Source organism: Salvelinus namaycush, chromosome 4 (assembly GCF_016432855.1).
Source record: "Salvelinus namaycush isolate Seneca chromosome 4, SaNama_1.0, whole genome shotgun sequence".
NCBI lineage: Eukaryota > Metazoa > Chordata > Actinopteri > Salmoniformes > Salmonidae > Salvelinus > Salvelinus namaycush.
Genome location: NC_052310.1, coordinates 42,302,490 through 42,319,125, shown reverse-complemented (window position 1 = coordinate 42,319,125; position 16,636 = coordinate 42,302,490). Strand labels below are relative to the sequence as shown.

General features: G+C 47.6%; 1 protein-coding gene across 1 annotated transcript in view; it reads right to left on the bottom strand.

Moving 5' to 3' along the window:
- LOC120046546 (baculoviral IAP repeat-containing protein 6-like) overlaps positions 1-16,636 on the bottom strand; it is a 147,300-nt gene that overhangs the window by 108,971 nt on the left and 21,693 nt on the right. The window contains exons 4-25 of the mRNA XM_038991874.1: positions 14,050-14,243; positions 13,767-13,878; positions 13,379-13,461; positions 11,537-11,759; positions 11,159-11,325; positions 10,991-11,049; positions 9,378-10,883; positions 8,151-8,300; positions 7,652-7,877; positions 7,134-7,294; positions 6,759-6,890; positions 6,426-6,557; positions 5,772-5,938; positions 5,259-5,392; positions 2,833-2,994; positions 2,013-2,144; positions 1,791-1,888; positions 1,506-1,653; positions 1,209-1,339; positions 952-1,098; positions 650-837; positions 107-409 (exon numbers count right to left, since the gene is read on the bottom strand). Of these exons, the coding sequence (XP_038847802.1) occupies positions 107-409; positions 650-837; positions 952-1,098; positions 1,209-1,339; positions 1,506-1,653; positions 1,791-1,888; positions 2,013-2,144; positions 2,833-2,994; positions 5,259-5,392; positions 5,772-5,938; positions 6,426-6,557; positions 6,759-6,890; positions 7,134-7,294; positions 7,652-7,877; positions 8,151-8,300; positions 9,378-10,883; positions 10,991-11,049; positions 11,159-11,325; positions 11,537-11,759; positions 13,379-13,461; positions 13,767-13,878; positions 14,050-14,243 (4,755 nt within the window). The remainder of the gene's footprint in view (positions 1-106; positions 410-649; positions 838-951; positions 1,099-1,208; positions 1,340-1,505; positions 1,654-1,790; positions 1,889-2,012; positions 2,145-2,832; positions 2,995-5,258; positions 5,393-5,771; positions 5,939-6,425; positions 6,558-6,758; positions 6,891-7,133; positions 7,295-7,651; positions 7,878-8,150; positions 8,301-9,377; positions 10,884-10,990; positions 11,050-11,158; positions 11,326-11,536; positions 11,760-13,378; positions 13,462-13,766; positions 13,879-14,049; positions 14,244-16,636) is intronic.

Below are 16,636 nucleotides of genomic sequence, written 5' to 3'. Positions count from 1 at the left end.
GTTTGCATTATTTGACACAATGTAACAAAAATCCCTTGGTGTTCATGTAAAGCCCACACAACATAACTGCTGTGCTATGAGCTATAGAGTTGTCCATGTTACTGACCGGCTTGGCTTTCTGGCTGTTCTTGTTGTGTGCGGCCAGGTTTACGGGCGGTGGATCCATCATGGAGCCGGGGAAGAGCTGGGCCAACTCCACACTGATGGCTGCCGAGACCGCCTCGTTGGGCGGGGTGAGCGGGGGCGTCATGAACAGTGGGGTGGTCTTGGGCGTCGGGGGGATGACGTCAGAGGGGTGGATGAAGAAGCCGGGGGTGCTGGAAGGCACAGAGTTGTGGATGGGCCCTACGCCGGAAGCCGCAGCTGCTGCTGACGTGGTCTGGTGCAGCTTTGCCTCCAGCTTGGCCTTCTGTTCCGAACACACAGGATTACTACTCGGCTAACAGGAAACAGTCAACACACGGCTACATGAAGTCTGACATAGGATCTTCGTATACGTGTGTATTGGTAAATAAGGGCTTAGATAAGACTGTATTGCATGCGCATGTGTGAGTACGTGATTGTATCTCTGTGCCTTTGTGCAAGCGTATGGGTGTGCATACAGGTGTCGGGACATGTCAGTGCCACTACGGGTGCTGGAGTCCCTGACCTGTTGCTGCAGTTTGAGCAGCTGCTGCTGTTTCTCCTGGAGCACCTGCAGCTGCTGCTCTGCAGACACCATGGCGTGGGACAGCGACTGCAGAGCCACCTGGGCGGCAGAGCTCAACGCCGTAGACGCCTCGCCCACCGTGCCCGCCGACAGGCCACCCACTGCTGGGGTCACCCCAAACGTGCTCACTGGGAGGAGAGGGCAAAGGTCAGGAGCATCACTCAAAATCCCTGAGGAAGAAACGTGACGATGCCCGTGTTTAATGTTTCCGTTTCTGGAGGTAAAAAAGGCGAGTTGGGTACCTGTGAACATGCTTGCGTCGTCCCTCTCCACCCTGGTTCCGTCGCTGGTGGAGATACAGGTAAAGTGCAGTGGCTCCACCTCCAGGAGCCCGGTGAGGGCCGTGAAGCTGCCCTCGGCCGCCGCACAGCTGCTTACCTTACCGTTCCCTGCAAGAGACACACACACACAAAGTACAGCCCAGACCAACATTTATTTCCCTGATAGTTCTTGAAGGGATTGGATAGGTGTAAGCAATAAGGTAGAATGTGGTGCAGACCTGAGAGAATTTCAGAAAGGTCAATCTCGTCAGACTGGACGCCGATGCTGCTGTTGAAGGCATTCTTACAGGAGCCGCTGACTTCCAGGTCAAACAGCACTGGGTCGAAGGGGGAACTGTACAGGCCGTATCTGGGGAGGAGAGACACGGTACAGAGCATTACAATAGAAAGAGGCAAGCTGGGTTCAACACAAACTAGCCTTTATGGTAGTCTAATCACAACATTACCGCTAGTGCTTTTTGGTTTCTTTAGGTCCCGATTGGGGCGTATGGACACTACAGGGTGAAAAGGCCTACCTGGTCTGTAGCAAAGCCTCCAGGGGAGTGAGGCGGTCCTGCAGTTGCCGGGAGACTGCTGTGAGCAGAGAGGCACAGGCCGTGCTGCAGCCTGCCAGGTCCTCATCCTTCACATAGTTCAGCAGCACAAAGTACCAGAACACCGATCCTGAGAATGAGAGAGAGACTTATGACACATGCCTTGCAAAACCACGCACTTCCAAAACAATGCCAATTCTGACAATTCAGAAGCCCTCTATCCATGCTCAGAGATAAAATTGTGGAAAAAGGTCAAGTTATACTTACCACCTGTTGCTGCTGCGGGCAAGTAAGGCATATTGTCCAGCAGAGCCTTCAGTAGACCCATGCCAAAGCCCTGCTGACTGGGTTCCCCTTTTCCATTACTGACGACGCAAAAACAAGTTACAAAAAGTGCACACCTACCATATCGCACAAGCATCGACAAGAGTATGAAAGAGTACGGGTTCACGAAACGAAGTCGCAACATGCATGAAAAGCCTAACTCACCTAATACAAAGTGCAAGAAAGCGGGCGCATTTGTGGGCTATACTCCGTCCAGCCTCAAAAAAACACACCCGCACAATGTCTGTCAGTCGTTTCCTTGTTTTCGTCAGCATAGCCTCCTTTCCTTCTCTCAGGCTGGAAGGGAAACAACAAACAGAAAATGTTGATACGTGACCAAACACAGTACAGTGCTCCCTGCATCAGAACGATAATAATCTCTCATCTCAGAGCCATATACATGCGCTAAAGGAACAACGGAAGAAAAACGGCGGGGGAAACGGCCAGGACGCGTCGTTGGAGGCCCTTCTAAAAATCTGATCTAACAAAAGGGGCTATTCGTCAAAATCGGTCACCATTTAAGTGTTCTCACAGGCTACTAAAATTTGATTGATATATTTAGAAGTTGTCCTTTCCGGGATTCGAAAAAAAGATTCCGCCTAATGCTAACTCCTGTTTGTATAAGCTGGTAGCATAGCTAGCCATATATAAATCTTGGGTGGTAGTTGATGCAGTTTTTATGTGTAACGCAGTTGATTGGTGACGATGACAAACTGTATTGGGGTTGACATCTATACAAGCATTATACTCAGATTTTTACCCTAACGTAGCGTTAAATACACAAACAATAGGCTAAAAGTATGCTAAAGTATGCTATGTGTCAATGAGGAGAGTCTGGATACATCTCCCATGGTTGGGGGGACACGTGCGTGGAATTTCCATTATTTTGGTCGAATTCCAATGGTTTCTTTACTGCATGTAAAGAGTAGATAGATCTCAGTATCCCTATGAATATCGGATCCCACTTTCATCCTCTCAGCCCCACCTGCAGGGTCCGTTGGAATAGACTCCAGCCAGCCAGCAGAGGCAGTCCAGGATAAGGCTCTGGGAGTGCTCTGTGCCAGGGCCCTCGTCTTCCCGCTTACACAGCCCGTTCAACAGCTTCTCATGGAAATCTGGGAACTGCAGCATGGCACAGCGCTGGACTCTGGAGTAGACAGACAAACCGAAGGATCAGTTAGTTCTCATGACATAACATTGTTTTACTGCAATGGTGTAACGAGTATCAAAACATGTCGGTTCTCATAATAGAAAACAAATGCTGTCCGTCACATGCTTTGTAAACAACAGGTGTGGACTAACAGTGAAATGCTTACTTACGGGCCCTTCACAACAATGCAGAGAGAAAGAAAATAGAGAAATAATAGAAAAGTAAAACATGTAATAAAAGTAATAGACACACAATAAGTAACGATAACTTTGCTCTATATATATAAGGGGTACCAGTACCGAGTCTGTGTGTAGCATTACGAGGTAATTGAGGTAGATGTGTACATACACTGAGTGTACAAAACATTAAGGACACCTGCTCTTTCCATGACAGACTGACCAGGTAAATCCAGGCGCAAGCTATGAACCCTTATTGATTTCAATTGTTAAAACCACTTCAAAATCAGTATAGATGAAGGGGAGAGGACAGGTTAAATAATGATTTGCAAGCCTTGAGACATGGATTGTGTATGTGTGCCATTCAGACGGTGAACAGTTAAGACAATATTGTAAGTGCCTTTGAACGGGATAAGGTAGCAGGTGCCAGGCACACCGGTTTGTGTCAAGAACTGTAACGCTGCTGGGTTTTTCACGCTCAACAGTTTCCTGTGTGCGTCAAGCACGGGCCACCACTCAAAAGGACAGCCAGCCAACTTGACACAACAGTGGGAAACACTGGAGTCAACATGGGCCAGCATCCCTGTGGAACGCTTGACACCTTGTAGTCCATGCCCCAACGAATTAAGAATGTTCTGAGAGCAAAAGGGAGGGTGCAACTAAATATTAAGAAGGTGTCCTTAATGTTTTATACTCTCAGTGTATAACTAGGAATAAAGTGACAGATCGTAAACAGTTGCAGCAGCATATGTGATGAGTCAAAAATGCGAGTGCAAAAAAGGTCAATGCAGATAGTCCGGGTCGCTATTTGTTTAACTAGTTAGATAACTATTTAACAGTCTTATGGCTTGGGTGAAGAAGCTGTTCAGGGTCCTGTTGGTTCCAATCCTTGGTGCACCGGTACCCCATGCCGTGCAGTAGCAGAGAGAACAGTCTATGACTTGGGTGGCTGGAGTCTGACAATTTTTTAGGGCCTTCCTCGGACACCACCAGGTATAGAGGTCCTGGATGGTAGGGAGCTCGGCCCCAGTGATGTACTTGGTCGAACGCACTACCCTCTGTAGCGCCTTGCGGTCGGATGCCAAGCAGTTGCCATAACAAGCGTTGATGCAGCCAGTCGGTAGGCTCTCAATGGTGCAGCGGTAGAACTTCGTGGATCTGAGGGCCCATGCAAAATATATTTAAAAAAAAGCATTGTTGTGGCCTCACCGCGACTGTGTCAGGGTGTTTGGATCACGATAGATCCTCTGTGATGTTTACACCGAGGAACTTGAAGCTCTTCGACCCGCTCCACTGCAGCCCAGTCAGTGTGAATGGAGGTGCGCTCGGCCCTCCGTTTCCTGTAGTCCACGATTAGCTCCTTTGTCTTGCTGACTTTGTCCTGGCACCAGATTGCCGGCGGCGGTGATCTGGCCTACCACTGTCGTGTCGTCGTCAAACTTAATCGTGGATGAACAGGAAGTACAGGAGAGGACTAAGCATGCACCCCGTGTTGAGGGTCAGCGTGGCGGATGTGTTGTTGCCTACCCTCACCACCTAGGATCCAGTTTCAGAGGGAGGTGTCAGTCCCAGGGTCCTTAGCTTAGTGATGAACTTGGAGGGCACTATGGCATTGAACGCTGAGCTGTAGTCAATGAAAAGCATTGTCACGTAGGTGTTCCTTTTGTCCAAGCGGGAAGGGGCAGCGTGGAGTGCAATTGAGAATGTATCATCTGTGGATCTGTTGGGGCGGTAAGCGAATTGGAGTGGTATCCAGAGTGTCTGGATGATGGGGTTGATGTGAGCCATAACCAGCCTTTCAAAGCATTTCATGAGTACAGATGTGATTGCTACGGGGCGATAGTCATTTAGACAGGTTACCTTGGCATTCTTGGGCACAGGGACTATGGTGGTCTGCTTGAAACATGTAGGTATTACAGACTGGGAGAGGTTGAAAATGTCAGTGAAGACACTTGCCAGTTGGTCAGTGCATGCTCTGAGTATATACAGTGCAAGATGAGAAAATAAAGCATTTGATTAAAGTGTTGGGATTTTACAATAGTTAAGTGTTTTGGTGACACAAAGGCACTAAGGAAAGCACCAAACCTTTCTTTTGGTATGGACGTCTTCTTAAACCTTCTGATTGTGACGGACACCTCCTGGAGAAGGTCGCACCCTCGGAGGTTGTCAGGTTTCTTCGACTGAGCTGGAGAATCTGCTTTGGAAGTGGAGGCCTTTTCCTAAATGGGAGAGACAGCCTATTTTAAAAAAAAAGCAGATAACAGTACAACACCAGAGGACCAAATTCTAGAGCTATAAACTAATGGAGAGAAAATGTTCTCCTTCAATAACGGGATGTTGCTGGTATGAGGAAGCCACATCAGAGCAATTTGACACCTTCAACTTTTCACTGACAACCTGGCAATGGCACTACTCTCCCACCAGATGGAGACAAAGGAGAAGGCTACAGTCAAGGCTATTCATGCACTCAACTTACACAACTCCATTACACAACTGCACCATCAGTCAGAAATGCCTCAGGTGTGCCTCAGGTGTGCAGAGAAAGACTCGTGAAATAAACAGCTTTGATGTAAAACTCAATTTGTTTTCCCTCTGTACCTTGGTGGCCTGTGCCCTCTGCAGCAGGGTGGAGAGGGAATGGCCCTTGCTGCTCTGGGGCTTGGCAATGGGCATCCTCATCACCGGCCTGGGACTCTCCTCCATGCCCTTGTCGCTCACCGCCTTGATGTGCACCAGGAATGAGCGGTACTTGCCCCCGGCCATGCCTGCAGGGAGGGGGACAAACCAGCAGAAACGACACTTTAACTAAATCTAACATACAATATGTACATAGACAGGGGGGAGAGGATTCACAGCAGAAAGTTCTGAGAACACAAATGGCCATCAAATCAAATCTTATTGGTCAAATACACATGGTTAGCAGATGTTATTGCGAGTGTAGCTTCTAGTTCCGACAGTGCAGCAATATCTAACAATTCCACAACAACTACCTAATACACACAAATCTACGTAAAGGAATGGAATAAGAATATACATATAAATATACGGATGACCAATGACAGAGCGGCATAGGCAAGATGCAATAGATGGTATAAAATACAGTATATACATATGAGATGAGTGACGTTAGATGTGTAAACATTATTAAAAGTGCCATTATTAAAGTAACTAGTCATCCATTTATTAAAGTGGCCAATGCTTTCAAGTCTGTATGATTTCTTCAATGTGACTCAATGTTGCAGATACTGTTACCTTTGACCAGCTTGGGGCTGGTGAGGCTAAGCATCCCAGCGTGGCCTGAGAGGTCCAAACCACTGGCCAACCACACAGGACCACACAGGATATCCTCCTTATGGTCCTCTAGGAAGGTGCACAGCCTGGAGCCTGTACGGGGAAGAGCAATGTGATGAAACCGCCGCTTGGCTGAGGAACCCCTCGGATTGCTGCTTTACACTCAAAATCACCAGTAACGCTAATCATCTACAATCTGGTGACGCAACCCACAATAAGTGTCAAACACCGGCTGAGGAAGAAAAATAAAAGTCTGTCTATCGACGCTGGCTGCCTGTCCCTGCAGCTCCCTACCTGGTGTCTCTTCGATGTCCATGAACTGGATGTCGTCTGTGAAGTCGTGCATAAGCGGCTGTCCGTTCCTCTCCCCGTTGGCATGGAGGACATGGGACAGGGGGAAGGAGATCTGTCTGTCAACTGCCGTCTCTGGAGAGAAAATTATATATATTTCTTTTGACGAATTGAGAGACGGTAGGCAGCAGAGGCAGACAAGGACATCTACAAATAAGACTAAAATGTGATGTCATGCATGATCATAAATTATATGGTGAATATTTCCCTGCAAAAGGCTAGTTTCTCTACGGTAACCAGTCCTCCTGTTCATAGTATATGTTCCAGATACTGTCTTTTCAAAATTAGCCAAGGCAACAGAGTGGTGAGTGTCCTCACCATTGACCTTGCCCAGACCTGGGGCCTTGTTCTTCAGCAGGGTGATCTGGATCTGAGGAATGTTAGTGATGTTGGCATTCATGACGAACTTGAAGTCCACGTGGCCCACCATGCAGGCCTTGGGAAGGACCAGTTCAAACACATGCTCGTCCCAGCTGGAGCTACAACCCACAAGGAAAACATGGCCGCATTATTCACCTACACAAATAAGATTCTACTTTCTAGTCTTAAAAAGTCAACATATCCTAGGCCACTTTTGTTTTCAATAGGAGCTTGTGAGATTATGTCAACATAGAAGTTCAACGTTAAAAGGAACATGTAGATGTAGTCCTCAATGAGGAATTTCTAGTGTGTGAGAACATACAAAATGTACAGCCATTATGAAATAGCGTGTTTATGTATTAATGTGTGGCGTTTGCGGACAGACTTACGAGAAATGCCTCAGTGACTAAGTGCACACACCCCATAAGTATTCTACCCACACCCATACCCACCCTGTCACGCCCACACGTCCGTACCTGTCGCTCTGCAGCTTCCAGGTGCGTGTGTGCTGGGCGGCGTCTCCATGGTGCTGCTGGTGCAGATGCTGGGGGTGGCGACGCTGCTGCTGCTCCTGCTGCACTTCCACCCAGCAGGGCGGCACCGTGGCTGAGAAGCGCGGCGTCAGCGTCTCGAAGCGTGTCAGCTCCACCAGCGACGTCAAGCTCTCCACGGCCAACGCTTGGTCCACCAGGAGGTCAACTCCTTACAGGGAGAGGAGGTTGGCAGAGTATTTTTATTTTATTTTTATATATAATTTTTAAAAAATCACAGGATGTAAAGAACTTGACTGTGATCGTGGCTTTTTCACTGTCTGGACAGTATCATGTTGTCTATCAGCATATGATTTCAATGGAAAGAAGGTTCCAATAAGCGACGACTACTCAGTTTTCTCACCACCTATTAAATTACCAACAAACTGCAGACAGTTATAGAATGAGCAGAGACATGAAGCGTAACGGGGTCTGCATCTCCTACCTGTGATCCCTGGGCTTGAGGGGTTGGACGAGGGCTTGGTCCCCTCCAACAGCTGTTCAGACCCTTTAGAAAGGGGGCCATCGACAAAAATGTCGGCGTCATCTATATCGTCACACACACCTCCAATTTGAAGGAAGTGAAGTTCTCCACCTGGGGGGGGGGGGGGGGGGGGGTTAGATGACAGTAGTAAGACTGAAAACATACTAAATATGAAAGAGATCCAAAAGCTACATGTCTAAGAAGTAGCCTGAGAAAGTGGCCACCGACAACTGTCTCTTTGTTCTACCAAAGAGGAAACGTAATTCCCCTTAAAAATCACTCATGCCTGCTATAGAATGAATAAAAAAAATGTAATCATATAACAACTTTTCTGCTTTCGTTGAAAGCCAGCCTGCAACACAGACTGTAAAACAGCTGGTGGACCAGACCACAATACAAATGTTCAAAGACAAACCTGACTCAGGGGGGGAAATTAAATATAAACTTCAGTAGTAGCCCATCCCCCAACCCTAGACCAAAATACCACCCTCCAGGACTCGCTCAATGTCAGCCGCACACAGACGGCGTCGCAGGTTACTGCGAATTGCAAAAATCGCTGAAGTTGGAGACTTTTATTTCCCTCACCAACTTTAAACATCTGCTATCTGAGCAGCTAACCGATCGCTGCAGCTGTCAATAGTCCATCTGTAAACAACCCACCCAATTTACCTACCTCACCCCCTTACTGTTTTTATTTATTTATTTTTCTGCTCTTTTGCACACCAGTATCTCTACTTGCTCATGATCATCTGATGATTTATCACTCCAGTGTTAATCTGCTAAATTGTAATTATTCGCTCCTATGGCCTATTTATTGCCTACCTCATGCCTTTTGCACACAATGTATATAGACTCATTTTGTTTTTTTCCCTACTGTGTTATTGACTTGTTTATTGTTTACTCCATGTGTAACTCTGTGTTGTTGTCTGTTCACACTGCTATGCTTTATCTTGGCCAGGTCACAGTTGTAAATGAGAACTTGTTCTCAACTAGCCTACCTGGTTAAATATAGGTGAAATAAAAAAGGTTACTTTTCTGCAGTCGTTTTCATTGTTGTATCATACATACTAAACACATATCCAGCTGTTGTGAGATACATTACAACTATTAAAAACATGATCTGCACCATTAAAACCTGGGGAATCTAAGAAGAGATATTTGTAGCCTAGATTGTGGAGCCGTCCTCACCTTTAGTGCAAGCGCAAAGGCGGTCAGTCCCGGAGCAGTAGGTGACTGCGACGAAAGGGTCAATCTCATCCACTATCCCGTCCTTCTTGGGCGGCTCCACTTTGGCCAGGACCTCCAAAGTGGACAGGTCCAGGATCATGATGTACCCTGCCTGAGTGGTGACCACCAGGTGGCCCAGTCCGACCACGTCCGCCTGCTTCACCTTGGTGCTGCTGGGAGCAGCTGTGCTGCTAGTACCAGTCCCTGGCCCACAACCAGAGCCGTTTTTAAGCCCACGCCGATGCGTCTCCTCCGGGGCCTCCTCGCTGTCGTCCTCCCTCCCGTCCAGCACGTCTGGCGGGAGCAGGATGAGGGAGGTGACGGCGTCCCGGGGGTCTCTGATGTGCTGCACCTTGACAGGCTCCTCCTCCAGAGTGACAATGCGGGTGGAGTAGTTGAGCTTGTAGAGGGCCAGATAGCCCCCACCGCCACAGCCTCCCAGGGGCCTGGACGGCTGTTGTCGCTGGTCAGGGGGGGGCAGGATGAGTGGGGTCTGAGGGGGAGAGGCGGAGGGAAGGGCCTCGTGGCCGTTGGCCAGTGTGGGCAGGGGCTGGAGCTCTCCCTTACGGCGGCTGCAGAGGGCTGAGTGGAGGCGGTTAAGGTTGTTGAGGGCCTCCACCTGGTTGATGGCACTGAGAGACTCCACGGAGCATGGCTGTAGCCCCACCAGCAAGTGCACGCCGTCTGAACAGGGCGTGATGGAGTCCACGTAGAGGTTCTCCTCTTCCAGCTGCTTGGGCAGCCGCAGACACTGCACCAGGGCTCCGGGCCGCGGCGCCAGCGAGCTCCACTTGTCCCCGTCCAGGGCGGCTAGGTTTGCGGCAGCGTCTGCAAACTGCTGGATGTAGGTGATGGGCGGGTCCTGGAGCAGCAGCTGCTCGTGAGTGTCGAACTCCATCTCGATGATCTGCGGCACGGAGAAGCCCTCCTCGTGTAGCCCCTTGCTCATCAGATTGTTCATCTGGGCAAACACCTTGCCCGACGACTTCTCGTCCGACTCCTTGATGCTGTAGAGCAAGAGCACAGGCATAGTCCTGCGCACGGCAGGAGCGGCTGGGTTTGGCGAGCCCAGCTCCATGGGAGGTGGATTGCAGGTCTCCATCTCCACAGGGCCCTGGTCAGGCACGGCATGGGGGAGCTCGGGGCCCTGAGTCCTGAGGGGGCCGTCCATGGTGCGGCGGGCGGAGGAGAGGGGTGGGGCGGCAAGCGGGGAGCCGGCGGCAGAGCGGTAGCTGAGCAGGCCTCCAGCCAGAAGGCAGGGGAAGGGAATGTTGTGGTGCTCCGCGGGCTTCTCCTTGGCCTTGACCTGGGCCAGGGAAGGGTTGGCCCCCAGCTCCTCCAGGTCCTTGACGGTGTCCTCTAGCACGCTGGCTACCACCTCCCACTGGAGCTTCTCTGGCTGCTGAAGGAGGCTGAGTGCCGTCACGCCCAAGCTCACCTCCATGCTCTCCCTCTGGGATGGGTGGCCTGGGAACAGGAGAGGGGACAAAAATAAAATGTGATAGCTCAACTCACGGATACCTAGAAAGTCTACGGAGCAAAAGAGTAACAAGATTTGAAGAGCGGCTTCATACCGGTCACCGACTCTGATCTGGAATGCTCTTCACTGTCGGAGTCCTCCAACTGATCGTCACTGGCAGAGACAGAGACGAAAAGAAACTCACATTTCCTCTTTTACACGCACTTAACACCATTGAAACTTTCATTGACTCTGTACATAGAAAAGGTGTGTCCAGTAGTACCTGTCCCCCTCTAGTTTTGGTATGTCTGAGCAGCTGGAGGAGTCCTCTAGCCAGGCTAAGGTGGGCCTCATGGACTCCTGGGTCCCCAGGGCCAGCTCGCTCCCAGACAGAATCAGCTGTCGCAGGATCGCCGGGTCGTAGGGGTTGATTTCAAATTTCAAGTGCACCTGAGGGGAACACAAAACATCATAAACCATCAAATCACATTTACAAACGTTAGTAATATCCTTATGCACATAGATTAATGTATTCATGCCATAAGCTGTATGCATGTCAATTAAGTCTGATGAATGGGCCCAGACATCCAGGACAAAACATGGAGGCAGACATCAACAAAACTGTACATGTTTCCCACCTAGCCGCGCTGCACAGCCTTACCTTCATAAGCTTGGACAAGTCCCAGATGCAGATCTTGCCACGCTTGGTGGCGGCTGCCAGGAAGTGTGGGCAGCTGCCGAAGCCGTAGCAGGCGATCTTATCTGAGCCATCAGGGGTGGGGAACTGTGCGGGGCTGGTGGCCAGCGTGACGGACAGGGGCACGTTCTGGGTGTGCTCACCCTTCACAAATGGACAGTTGGGGGAATGTCGCTCGTGCTCAGACCTGACGGGAAGGCCGGGGCGTGATCATTATGTTGAGAGGTAAATAAATGTGCGATCTGAAGGTTGTGGTGTGTGTGTGTACAGTGGATTCTGAAATATAATAAGACTCCTTCACTTTTTCCACATTTTGTTATGTCACAGCCTTATTCTAAAATGTATTAAAATAAATGACAGAGCGAAAACAGGGTTAGAAATGTTCGCAAATGTATTAAAAATAAAAAACAGAAATACCATATTTACTTAAGTATTCACACCCTTTGCTACGAGACTCGAAATTGAACTCAGGTTTCCATTGATCATCCTTGAGATGTTTCTACAACTTGATTGGAGTCCACCTGTGGTCAATTCAATTAATTTGGACATGATTTGCCAAGGCACACACCTGTCTATATAAGGTCCCACAGTTGACAGTGCATGTCAGAGCAAAAACAATTCATGAGGTCAAAGGAATTGTCCGTAGAGCTCCGAGACAGGATTGTGTCGAGGCACAGATCTAGGGAAGTGTACCAAAACATTTCTACAGCATTGAAGGTCCAAGAACAGTGGCTTCCATCAATCTTAAATGGAAGAAGTTTGGAACCACCAAGAGTCTTGCTAGAGCTGGCCACCCAGCCAAACTGAATAATCGGGGGAGAAGGGCCTTGGTCAGGGAGGTGACCAAGAACCCAACAGTCACTCTGACAGAGCTCCAGAGTCCCTCTGTGGAGATGAGAACCTTCCAGAAGGACAACCATCTCCGCAGCACCACCAATCAGGCCTTATGCTAGAGTGGCCAGACGGAAGCCACTCCTCAGTAAAAAAGGCACATGACAGCCCGCTTGGAGTTTGCGGGAAAAAAACACCTAAAGACTCTGACCATGAAAAACAAGATTCTCTGGTCTGATGAAACCAAGATTGAACTCTTTGGCCTAAATGCAAAGCGTCACATCTGGAGGAAACCTGGCATCATCCCTACGGTTAAACTTAGTGGTGGCAGCATCTGGCTGTGGGGGTGTTTTTCAGCGGCAGGGACTAGGCGGATCGAGGGAAAGATGAACGAAGCAAAGTACAGAGGGATCCTTGATGAAAACCTGTTCCAGAGCGCTCAGGACCTCTGACTGGGGCGAAGGTTCACCTTCCAATAGGACAATGACCCTAAGCACACAGCCAAGACAATGCAGGAGTGGCTTCGGGACAAGCCTCTGAATGTCCTTGAGTGGCCCAGCCAGAGGCCGGACTTGAATCTGATCGAACATCTCTGGAGAAACCTGAAAATAGTTGTGCAGTGATGCTCCCCATCCAACCTGACAGAGCGTGAGAGGAATGGGAGAAACTCCCCAAATACAGGTGTGCCAAGCTTGAAGCATCGTACCCAAGAAGACAAGGCTGTAATCGCTGACAAAGGTGCTTCAACAAAGTACTGCGTAAAGGGTCTGAATACTTACCTAAAATGTGATTTCATTTTTTTTATACATTTGCAACAACAAAAAATGTTTTAGCTTTGTCATTATAGGGTATTGGGTGTAGATTGATGAGGATTGTTTTTTTAAATCTATTTTAGAATAAGGCTGTAATGTAACAATGTGTGGAATAAGTCAAGGGGTCTGAATACTTTCCAAATGCACAGTATGTGTCACTCACCATGGTTCATCTGTGGGCTCCCAACACACTAGGCAGACACTGCATGTGAAACACATGGCCCTGTCATCACCGGTGGAGGCAGGCTGCAGAGGGAACGAAGAAAGAGAAGGCATTTCCAAACAGTGAGAAACTCCAAGTCAAGTACCATGAGGCTCAGCAATCTGCAATAAAAACCAACTAATCTATTACACTTTATGTACAGCAATAAATACATTTTATACTGCGTCAGCAATAGTGTGCCATACAGCAACGTGCCTATCAAACAGCATGCAAACTAGTGTGCATGCATGATAAACATGTAATTGGAGGATGAAATAGTAAATAAATGAATATGTAAGCATTAGAGACATAGAGAGCTGATGGGAGATGGTGTCCTTACACTGCCTACCTGGTGGTAAAATCCTGCTTGGGCCATAGGGTCAGGCTGTGCCCACCTGTACCCGGCGTGGGGCCATGACATGAACGTTTCTCTCCTATTGGCCTCACTGTACATTAATGATCTGAAAAACAGACAGACAGCAAGAGTCAATACCTTATTAATTCAGAAATGACGGCAAAACATAATTAACAAAACACATCAAATTGGTAATGGAGAGATAAAAGTTAATTCAGTGATTTTCCCACCTCTGTGGTGCACGGTCAGGTTTGTCATGGTTTAAGGTCCTACTCACCTATCTACAGAGCGCCCTGGGCCCACCCCCAGCTCAGGCCGTGCGCTTGGTAAGAGGTAGGAGAGTCTGTCCATTATGAACGAGGCCACAGACAAGGCAGCGACATTCTGGTTTATCTTCTTCAGCTCATTCACGATGGCACTGGCGACCAACTTTAGCACATGGTGTGGAAGATGGAACGTCACTGTTGCCCACTGGAGAGAGAGCGACAGACAGCGTTAGGGAAGGAGAGAGAAGGGTGTCCCTTCCGTGTGTCATTTTAGTAATACTGCATCCCTTCCCTGCTGGTACAGCAGATAAAAGTATACAACCAGGGTTCGCCCAAATTCACATATATTATACAATGTATGCCATTCTGTCAGGAGTCACTGGGAAAGTGAAAAGGCAAATCCATCAAGCTGGTTGTTACAGCAGTGTGAGTTGGGATCCGGCCAAGGAAGAGATGCCCGATGTTAGGCAAACTGCAAATATCAGGCCTTGGTCCTGCAGTGGATTTGCAAGGGGAGTGTATTTATTTTGATACAGATGGATGGGGGGGGGGGGGGGGGGGCAGCTATAGCAAGCTAAAGCAATGGGTGCTAAATGAAATGGGGCAATAAAATTATCTTGATGTAACAGAGTGCAGGTTGGCACTCTGACGGCCAGTAGAGTGGATTATTCTGCCCTGGTTCTCAGCAATGGAACCAGGGCTAAAACACGTGCATGAGTAAAAACCTGTGAGAGTCATGTGTTGGGTCACTCACTGGTTATAGAACAACATATACTGTTACAGACATCCCTTTTAAATAAGACTGAACAAGTAGGTCACCCAGTCCTGTGTGAGTGAGGCAGGGCTGTTCCAGACAACAAAAAAGATCTTGGTCGACCTGTTCTTTAGTCCAATCGATTGGTCGAAATGTTTTAACATATTTTTCCATATATAGACACTTACGTGTTTTAAATCAAAATCAACTATATATATTTTTTTACTTTACTTTAACTAGGCAAGTCAGTTAAGAACAAATTCTTATTTACAGTGACGGCCTACCGGGGAACCGTGGGTAAACTGCCTTGTTCAGGGGCAGAACGACATATTTTTACCTTGGCAGCTTGGGGATTCGATCTAGCAACCTTTCGGTTACTGGCCCAACGGCAGGTAGCCACTAGGCTACCTGCCGCCCAAAATATATGCACTGAGCTTGTCTAATGCTTTAAGAGCTCTGTTAGAATAATTAAGACAAGTGACTAGAGGGAGTCCGACCGCAATTGATTTGATTGTGCCTGGCTCAAACTTGCTGCGCTGTGGAAAAAAAGAAGATACAAATTAAATAAAAAGACCAGCACCCGTTGTCTCCTCCCTGCTGCAGCGACCACCACAAAAGTGTTTATCGCGCTGTCCGTGTTGCTGTAGCAGCAATATAATTACAGCCATTTCGGACTAAAAAGTTGTTTCCGAAATCCCTCTTGTTTAGGAAAAACATTCCCTATTCCCTCAATAATCCTTGCTCTCTTTACATGACATGTACACATCGCATGCACGTGACCAATAGGGCCTGTCCTGTAGCATATCATAATCACATCAATAAATTGGTTACAACAAACTCCAACACTAACATGTGAAATAGAAACTCAAAAACAGGGGAATGTTCAGTGGTTGCTCAGGAGGTAAAGGGGAAGTCACATGTGTGGAATAAATTTGACTCGTTGTGGAAAATACTGGAGATCAAGGTAAGGAGCAAGCGCTGCGTGCATATTGTGTGTGCCAAACCGATGCTGTTAATTTATAATCATTTCCAACAATTTGGAACAATATAAACACTAGATAAATTAAGCGTAGAGTGTTGTAACAATTCAATTATTTTTGTAAATCCTTTATTACAGCAAAGACTAAAAACAGTCACATGCATTTGTGAATGCAATTACCGAAATGGAATGGTCAATTTATATAGTTTAAGCTAATTATTCAATGGTCGCTTTGTTATTTTAATTTAAAATGCTTGATTGCATTTCACATCATTAATGACTCGTATGCTGTGTGATGACATGAACTAATTAATGACTGACACAGTAGCCTATATAAGTATTGACATATGCCTAAATAAGTTACGGTATTTAGACTAAAAGAGGATGTGCTCTTAGGCCTACAGTTTGATGGTGGTTATACAAGGCTGCTATACTAAACCTACTAATGCAATTACTTATTATAATGATAATAACAAAAAGGAGATCAAGAAAGAGGGTTATTATTATTATTATGGATGCGTGATATATCGGTGAACATATCGGAATCGGACGATATTAGCTAAAAATACCAACATCGGCCCGATGTCTAGTTTAACGCCGATGTGAAAACCCAATGTCAAAGCTGACGTGCTTTATCTATATAACGTAGGTACATGACGTAATTGCGCCACGAAAAAGTTTGCGCTACACGTGCAACACAGCATTCCTAAACGAGCCCACAATGTCTACTGTGTGGCTTGAACAGTCAAGCCGAGCAGTCATTTGAAAGAGTAATAACATTTCAGCGAGACAACTCAAAAGGCGACATCCATTAATGCCAAGATAATGGAATTCATTGCCCTTGACAATCAACCGTTCTCTGTCG